The 9,313-nt window shown below is 37.2% G+C and overlaps 2 protein-coding genes across 3 annotated transcripts in view; both read right to left on the minus strand.

Annotated features, from left to right (window-relative positions):
- LOC118335274 (tetratricopeptide repeat protein 39C-like) overlaps positions 1 to 763 on the minus strand; it is an 8,485-nt gene extending 7,722 nt beyond the window's left edge. Inside the window, exons 1-2 of the mRNA XM_035671521.1 lie at positions 621 to 763; positions 320 to 495 (exon numbers count right to left, since the gene is read on the minus strand). Of these exons, the coding sequence (XP_035527414.1) occupies positions 320 to 465 (146 nt within the window). The 5' untranslated portion in view covers positions 466 to 495; positions 621 to 763. The remainder of the gene's footprint in view (positions 1 to 319; positions 496 to 620) is intronic.
- Positions 764 to 1,820: 1,057 nt separating this feature from the next.
- LOC118334760 (laminin subunit alpha-3-like) overlaps positions 1,821 to 9,313 on the minus strand; it is a 54,993-nt gene continuing 47,500 nt past the window's right edge. The window contains exons 67-76 of one of the 2 annotated variants that reach the window (XM_035670823.1): positions 9,121 to 9,255; positions 8,903 to 9,023; positions 6,058 to 6,191; positions 5,690 to 5,870; positions 5,429 to 5,587; positions 5,144 to 5,309; positions 4,347 to 4,501; positions 3,958 to 4,051; positions 3,725 to 3,844; positions 1,821 to 3,267 (exon numbers count right to left, since the gene is read on the minus strand). In XM_035670823.1, the coding sequence (XP_035526716.1) occupies positions 3,125 to 3,267; positions 3,725 to 3,844; positions 3,958 to 4,051; positions 4,347 to 4,501; positions 5,144 to 5,309; positions 5,429 to 5,587; positions 5,690 to 5,870; positions 6,058 to 6,191; positions 8,903 to 9,023; positions 9,121 to 9,255 (1,408 nt within the window). In that variant the 3' untranslated portion in view covers positions 1,821 to 3,124. Of the gene's footprint in view, positions 3,268 to 3,724; positions 3,845 to 3,957; positions 4,052 to 4,346; positions 4,502 to 5,143; positions 5,310 to 5,428; positions 5,588 to 5,689; positions 5,871 to 6,057; positions 6,192 to 6,214; positions 8,482 to 8,902; positions 9,024 to 9,120; positions 9,256 to 9,313 lie in introns of those variants that run through there. The other variant, XM_035670824.1, reaches the window with a different exon arrangement.

The following is a 9,313-nucleotide window of genomic DNA, read 5'->3' on the forward strand; positions in this document are numbered from 1 at the left end:
ATCTGGGTCCTTCTGGGTGTGGATATTTGCTCAGGGTATTTAAACAGTACTCATCCTGCTTGTGACCAGATCATATGGTGCTACACTGTACGAGCGTGACAGGGATGGTGAGGTTTTGTTTTGCAAAGTAAGCACAGGCAGTGAACGAGGGGAGTTAAAACGCATTAATGGCTTCTACGCACGCTGGTTCACCACAGTAGTTCGCAAACATTTCCCTAGCCATTTAACAACCCCCTGCAGAGGATACACAAGCATTCATGACCGGACTAAAGTAGAATCAGTAATATTGCTTAATGTCTCCTACAAGACACTCAAGTACCTGTATGTCCGGAATAGCTCGTCGCTCTCCTTGAATCCATTGTTGAGGAGCATATTGATGCCTTTCAGTGCCAGCTCTGCGTCGTTGATACGCTCCGTCTTCTCATCCTCCACGCTTGCCGGGGCTGGTTCCGTCGGGTCCGCCATTGAGAGATACCCGATACCGGAGGCGAGGCGCTAAAGGAGGAGGGGGAGTGGGAGTGGGGTGTACCGCACGTCTCGTTAGTTTACTTACAGGCAGAGCAGTCTCAGCCGGTGGCGCAGTTTTTTTGCAGCAAGCGAAGTCATATTTTTAGTCTTACATGAGGAGGGGCTAACGAGCGAACCGGTTCATGTTGACTAAGAGCTAACGGGAGGAGTGTGGCCGGTGTCCGGTTATCCAGAGGTTGTGTCGCTGTTCCGTATTCTGCCGCCTGACCGGTGGTTCGTGTGCTCCTGCGCAGACAGGAAGTGTGCTGCGTTAAAGTGCTATCGGAATTATCGCGTTTCCGATCCGATTATGCAGGAACAACCAAGCAATGATCACACGAGATTAGGGGCCTTAAAACACGTCAATTTAACAGTGGTAGAGGTGTTATTTTTCTCCTCTTGTTTTATATTCGTATTCCTATATTCATTTCTCTTTTGCGTGCTTTGTCATGTTGTATTTTTGTCCTTGTACATTTTATAGGAAATAACCCAATTTACACCGAATCGTGTAATCCATCACATTCTGTCACTGATTATGAATTTGGTCCATATTCCCACTGCACGCTTTCTGCCGTACATAGGGTACTTTATGTTTTTGTGGTTCGGTTTTTGTTGAACATGACTTCACAAAGTCAGTTAAAGGCAGCATCAGAGTGGGCGTGGTGGTTTCTGCTGGAGACCCAGTCAGCTCAAAGCCCAGCAGCACAAGTGTAATATTGGAAATACTCAGCTCAAGAATCCATATTACTCTTTAGAACATTTTCACTAAATTAGTAGTTCATAGTAGTTTTAAATAGTAAATTCATAAATGGTAGTTATATATATAAATATTTTTTAGCTCCCAATATGATTGATCTGTAATTGCTCTGTCATAGCATTCTCAATACTATAGTGTAATTCTGGTGGATTCCTTTATTTTATCTTAACTGTTAAGGATTTTTTAAATATAAAAAGCAACTAAATACAATTTCAGTCAACTTTGAAAACATATGATGTGTAATTGTAACATGAATGTCTCCTCGGGCCATATTCCCAGTTTATATACTGAGGATATGACTTCATTGTCCCTGTTGATAACTGTCTGCTCTTATTCAAATTATAAGAATATTATACTTCCCTAAATTTAACAGTTCCCTGTTATAAGTGTAATAACTGAACACGTTATCCTAACTTATTCTAGTTTGAGCTGAATCTCCCTACTCCCAAAACATGAGCATATGAATCAACATTTTATACTGCATTGCAACATGTTTCCTCGCACCAATATTAAATATGAGACCTATTCAAAAAGAAAACATTTAATTTGTCTAATTTTGCAATCAAAAGTATACACATTTTTGTAATTCAATGTGAGTGTAATTCAACAATAAATCCCAGATGTCTGAAAAAACGCATTTCTCAGTACATATAATAATGTGAGTTGTCACCATGATCACAAGACCTACTTATGGCACTGATAAGTATTTATAAAGAACATTAATTGAACAGATTACAAAATACTTTACAAATCAGTGGTCACAAGACAGGAATGCATGTAAAAAATATGTCTAATTATCATGCATATTTTTTTTTATCATATCACACGTTTCCACAAATGTACAAAGTAGGAAAGAAAGAAGAAAACACTTGCTGGGGAATTTAAATACATCAATATAACTCTCAAATAATACCTCAAATATAACATGCTTTGTGTTATATTACTTTCAACCTTATAGCAATGTGGGCTAAATGGTCCCAAACATGACTGACCATAATTATGAGACTTATGCTACTGGTATCTATATTGGTTATTTAACTCATAAACAATGTTCCACAAAATTCAGTACATGCTGTTTTCTGGTGGGTGTAACTGACGTCAGCAACCACTCAGAACATCCTCATGCATGAAAAAGGAATGCAAAATGGAAAATGGATTCATAACAACAGTAATACGAAATGGGGAAAAACCATACTATTCATGGCCTGTGAGAGGGCTCCATCTCCATTAAACCAGTTAAAATCCAGAATGTCTATATGATGGCATGTGGATTTGAATATAAAATAGCCAGACAACCCCCTGAAATGTCACTGAACTGAGCACCACGGGTGTAAACGTAATTATTCTAAAGTTTTGAGTCCAACAAACAAAAACAAAACAAAACAAATCAACTAATAAAGTTGATCTTCATTAAAGCACCATGACAAAAGGTATCATTTGATTTCTTAAAGTGCTGAGTTGCTCATACTGCAACCCTGACCAATCACAAGCATATTCAGTAGCATTTGATTGTCGACGGAAAATGAATGGACCAACACATCAGACTGTAAAACATCCGTTAGAGTATGCATTTGTGAATTGGTGCAGTGATACATGATTCTATCACAAAATAAATACAGAAATGTATAACTGAGCAGCAAATATTATGAACCTGTAAGCTGCTGCTAAAATATCTATTTTACACACACACTCTCAAACACACACACAAACACACTCACTTACACACTCACACCCTCTGAAACACACACCTCATTATATATATATTCTTACACACAAACACATTCTCTGTCTTGGTAACAGATTGCACATGGTTGGTGGTGGACGTGGTCCCAAGGTTTGTTTAATGATGATGCGGTGCTTTCAGCCTGGACACTCTTTGAGGTTGACGGGACCGAACACACCAGACAGCCTGTCGAAAGAGACTGAGTCGCCGTTGAGCCTCATCTCCTGGATGCATCCCACAAAGGACGACGTGACAGGGAGCGTCCGTTGCATTGACATCTCTGCAGGAGAAATATGGTGGACTGGTAAGTGATTATATTGTCCCAGCTTATTTTTACTAATTTATATTATTAACTGATGTTATTATTGACTCATGTTAACTTACATGAGACTATGGGGATTGTCCAGAGTTTATACAAAACATTTAAATTAAACCTTGATTGCTAACTTGTAGATTGACTTCATTATTCATTTTACAGTATTTTATGTTTTAAAGGTAATTCATATTCATGTTGTTATATCTTAAGAGCACAATAGTTTGGGACTTGCCCTAAAAGACACATGATAGTTGTCTGTTATACATGCAATATCACTTTTTCCTCATATTATTATACAGTATAATATGTTATTGTCCTATGGTATTTTCATATTTATTTTTTTTTTTTTTTCAAGTGTGAATACATTTAACTAAAACTAAACTAAGTAGATTAACTCTCAGATTAACAGATTAATACTCACCAGGAATGCCACCCACATACAAGGGGTCTTTGGTCAAAGTTGTAGTGGAAGATGGTGGTCCAATCTTGTAATTGTCTATTGTGTCCACATGCAGTTGCACAACATTTTTCCTCTTGATTACTAGAAGACACATGGACAATGATTTAATGCAAATGATAATTAATATCAGTGTATAGTGGTATATTAGTTTGTCTTGACTAATGTCTTTTACGAAGTGAATGTACACGTTTTACCTGAGATTTTATGAAACAGCCCATCACATAAAGAAGCTTTTGGCTTTACTGACACCATGAATTCCCCCTTTCCATTGTTCACTTTCGCCACTACCTGTAAATGAGAGCCACACACAAAGCTTTTAATCATGTGTACAAGGAACACACTTCAAGTAAAGACACCTTTTTAGTCTAGATTCAATTTTGGATCTGTTCTGTTATTCCAAAGTCCCCAAAACCTGCACAGTAGTTTATGTTTATTACAGAGACACTAAGAGATGTGTTTGTCCAATCTAGACTGAATCCAGTTCACAATTACATCTTTATTTTCCAAAAACTTAAGTTTTGGTTCTGGCCATAAAAGCACAACTGATGTGGCCTCATTAAACTGACACAGAGTTAGTCCTCACCTCTCCTCTGAGCATGTAGACACTGAAATAATGGCCCCTCGCAGGTTCATACTGGGTCCTGCTGGAATCACCGACATGTAGCAGAAGTCCACTTGGACTCCGTGGACGAATGTTAAACAGCAGTTCAAAGCTGGAGCCCACAACAAAAGAGTCATCTGAAATACAGAAAATAGATGTTTTCATCATTGACATTGTTATAAATAAATTAATTTAGACTGTAAGTATCGAAACAATCAGGAGACTGCCATGAAAAGAATACAGAATCAAGGAGACTCTTAGTTATGGGTCTCATAATTTCCTAGAAGGTACTGACATGTAACTAATTTCCTAGTAAGTGTCCTTGAAAGCAATATTTAATTCTGTGCTAATTATAGAGAAAAAGGAGACTGTTCCTTAATTAATTAGTGCCAATTAATATCTAGTGTGTAACTTGTTTAACTCAGTGCACTGCAGGTTGTATATTATATGGCAGACTTTTTAGCATTTAATTAATAAAAAAAAGACATGGTCACTTTCAGGGTAATTCCTTGTAAATTATCATTTGACCTCTAAAATGGGTGGAAAAATAAGATGAGAATGCTGAAATTACGCTATTTCTATGAGAATGAATAGTTTTAACCCTCTTCTTGGAAGTCCATTCTCTGTCGTTCCTGACACCTTTTCGTATGTTGTACTAGTATTTTTATTAGTAAGCATTTTGTGTCACTGACTTGTTTTTTATCTCAGACAGGAGCTGATAAGACATCCTTATAGCCATTAGAAATGTAGAATTATCAGATTGTCAGAGGAGTACTTACTGATAATGACATGCGCTCCATTCCCTGAGAAATAAGCCCCTCTTTGTGTCTGTCCCTCGAAGCAGGGGCCAGCACCACGGTTTATGGATGGATTTGACATTGGAGCTCCGTTCATTTTAAAATTGCGGATACAGCCAGACACACTCTGCTTTGGAAGGGCCTTCGACTACAAAAAGAAAAAAAAAGAAAAATTAGAAGAAAATATATATACACATTACAATTTGTGAATTAAAATGTTTTTGTGCATGCTCATGTGAATTGGCCAGTCTCTACTTTTCTTTTTACCTTCAGCTCCTTGTGAAGGGACTCTGGGACACTGCCCAGGTACACAGGGGACACAAATTGCTGCATGGATGTCAACTCAGCACTGGTCAGCTGACCATCCTGGGCTCTAATCCCATCCACCACCAGTCGAAATTTCTTCTTCTCCAAACTGAATATGACCTACAGACAACATAGTTACCATATACATTATAATTAATTAATACAGAATAAAGTATTCAGTTTTGTTGTATAATAAGATTTAATACAAGTATGTCCACTGACCGAGTGCCACTTTCCATCATTGTACTTCTCCCTGTTGAAGATCTCCTTCTGTTTTCCTACAGACAGTCTGATCCTGCCTTTGGATATGTATAAAGCAAGATGAGATCGCCCTCCTCTGGTAGCAGAAAAGAACAGCAGGCCCTCTGGAGCTCGAGTCTTGACATCCAGAGAAAAGTGGGGCCTGGATTGAATAAGGAAAGACATCATCTTAAGTGTCTGTGTTTGTTGACTCTGACATAACAGCAGCATTGTTCTTGAGAAGATGGACTCAAAAGCATGCTTTTTATTTCGAAATCTTCAGAAAGTTTCATGTGTGTGCATGCATTTGTATTGTGAAATGGTGCAGTAAGGCAATACAGGTCACCCACCTAGGCTGCAGGACCTGTAGTGGAAGGCTGTAGCTCAGACTGCTAACAGGGCCGCCCATGCGATAAGCATGTTGAACCAGGGCTGGTAAAGCACACGCTGATAAACTCTCATTTATCACCTGCATCACGCCATCCTAAAATAGCACAGACACAAACAAAGACACTCAGCAGAAGGTACAAAGTTGGTCCTCAAATCATTGTTTCCTCTGACGTCTTTGGGAAATCTCCAAAAGGGTTCCACTCTGTCAATAAATAAAGATGGTAGGGTGCAACAATGTATAGTGTTAAGAATGACAGTTCATATATTCTGTATTAAATTGAAGATCCACCAAACAGACACTGAAACAAAAGATCTTCTAAGGTAAGTTTTACCCACAGGTGAGAGGCTGTGTTGTTATACTGAATAAATGTATGCAAGGATTCAACTAACGATTATTTTCATGATCAATTCATCTGGTGATTGTTTTGTAGATTAATCGACTAATCGTTTCATCAATGAAATGTCAGAAAATAATGAAAAATCCACATCCTAATTTCTCAAAGCCCTAGTTATCTTAATTAAATGGTTGGTTTTGTCCATCCAACAGTTCAAAGCCCAGATATATTCAGTTTACTATCATGACTTCATGATAGTAAACTATCAATAAATACAAAAAATACTCTCAATTACAAAGCTTGAACCAATAATTCTTTTATAATTTTTGCCTTTAAAAATGACTAAAATGATCATCAACATGGTTTCAGATAAACTTTCTATTGATCTGCTACTTAGTTAATGTTGTTGCAGACCAGAAATACGGTAGATGTCTCCCAAAGCGATTTAACAACCAGCATGTAATAGTTTTGATAAATTGCCAAGTATAAGCTGGAAGTTATGATTTCATCACTCGTATATATTGATCTTATCTGGTGGGTCCAATAATACATAAGGTGGCCTATTTTGGTTACATTGAGTTTTATTACTACTACTACTACTACTTTACAGTGAGTTTGTCACAAACTTTCTGTTTCCTCAGAGGTGTGTTTGGTTTCAACTTAGAATTAGAGTTGTGCTTGTTACTGTTCGGTACAGTGTGCAAGAAAGAAGTTATTTATGTGACTTGAAGGATTTCAGTTTGGCAAACACTCAAGGATAACAGGGGTGAACTTGCAATAGTGCAGCAGAGATTATACAACTGTAAATAGACTAAAAGACCTTTTTGAAATGGCTCCTGATACTATAGAAAACACCAATAATGGATGACAGTCAGCCTATGCCAAATAAATCATATTATTACAAACACAAGATATTGTAATGTAACATGAGAACCCCATGAGTTATGGCTGAATTTCACAGCACCGTGTCTTGTAGTACCGTAGTCATGTCAGCTGATTATTGTACTTGGATGAACTCATGCAGCAGCTGAGAATTCATTATTCAGGCAATCTACTGTGTGTTAGGGGTTGTTGGAGAATAAATTATGGTAGTGATATGGCCTCCTCTAGTCAGATGCTCCAAATCAAACACATAGATCTCAGTAAGTTATGACAGGCATGCACAATGATAAGAAATGATGCAACCATGCTTCCGAGAACAAAGAATTAAAACGTGTCTGAACATAGTAAGCTCTACTCTGTGAAAGCAGCTGTGAAATACTAACATTTTATCTCAGGAAATGCTTCCACACTTCTCACTGGCTTCATCATTTATTATAATGTCTTTCCAACCTTAATGCTGGGATCCCGTTCAATTTAAATAGACTGAAGATTGACCAATTAAGTTGGGACAGGTCCATTTGTTTAGCCCGGTATTGCATACAAAATCTCACAGCGGCTTTATTGGCCCACAACAGCAAGATTTGATGGATACATTTTATTTTAAAGTAATTTAACAAGTTTGAAATATATCAGTATCCCTCTATGTGTAAAAATAGAATATAAAACATTAAATTGAATTAATTTGCCAGGTAAAACCAAAAAATGTATAAAAACTCAGATGCAGATCCTGTTGTGTTCATTGACTATTAAATGTAATTATTGGTAATTTTATTTGATTTATATGATTGTGTAATCAGGCGTGTTTGTGTATGAGTGTTTCCATTAGGTCTGACAATAGTGAGTTAGTGGACACGTGCTTGTGAATGATGTTAGAAAGTGATTCATTACTGAGTTACATGAAAGAAAGAAAAGAGACATGAGTTGATTTCAAGTTTGTTATTCACAAGTTTTTGTTTGTAATTACTGTATTTTTAAATAGAATAGACAGAGATACAATGCATTTAATAGTCTGTATAATTATTTTGGAATGTTCATGCAAATTTTATTTATTGAAGTACACTGCAGATGGATGAGCTTGTGCGTAAGCAACAGTGCATGCCAGTTTTTCATGTCAATATCAGATTCTTGTCAGCATCAGCAGGTCTTAGGGCTCCTTCTTCTTTATCTCTGGAAATAAGGCAGCAAAATAGAATGTAAACAATGTCAACATAAGACAAACGCTGTGTGATTATTAATTTGCCTTAAACAATAGTAATATACAGTCTTTTTTTTTACAAAAGAGAAAGATAAAGGTGGGCATGACTTACTGCTAGTGAGTGGAATGTATCATCAACTCACCATGTTCATAATGTACAAGCTAGTTTTGACAGTTATACCTTGAAATAAGATGGACTGCTGTAGTTAAACAATAATGACACTTAATTCGAAGAAAAAAGAACCAAGTGGATTAGCTTTGGAAAAAGGTTTAAATTATTTCATCCAAATTTAAGGTTTTTAATTTGTTTACGCAAACAATCTTAGGATTGCTCAAATAAATAAATTATATTATGGAATACAGTATGTTTTGGCATGTAAGACAAACACTCACCTTCTTAAAGAAGCTGTCCATCATCAGCTGAGCAGGACTGTTAACAGTACACACATCCTGATATACATCTCCAGAAGAACTGAAGGTGCTGAAGTCCTCAACCATGTACAGATTGCTTGGCCTGCGAACAGAACAAATAACAGATATAATATAAACACCATACATCAAACAATCAGTACAGTTACGCAGCTATGAAATGCAAAGTGGGGAAATCTTACCGTCTTGTGTAGAGGTTGGAAATGCAGCCTTTGAACGTCTCCTTTCCCAGGAAAAGGGTGCCACCTGTGCCAGGTGCTGAAGCACTGCCACTCTGCTGCTGACCCATGTCTTCATCATCAATAACCAGCTCGACCCTGTTTGGAAAAAAACAGCATGGTATTTTGTTTTTGTGCACTATATTATTTATTACTT

The sequence above is a fragment of the Morone saxatilis genome, unplaced genomic scaffold, assembly GCF_004916995.1.
Source record: "Morone saxatilis isolate NCDOM2014 unplaced genomic scaffold, NCSU_SB_2.0 Contig23, whole genome shotgun sequence".
NCBI lineage: Eukaryota > Metazoa > Chordata > Actinopteri > Moronidae > Morone > Morone saxatilis.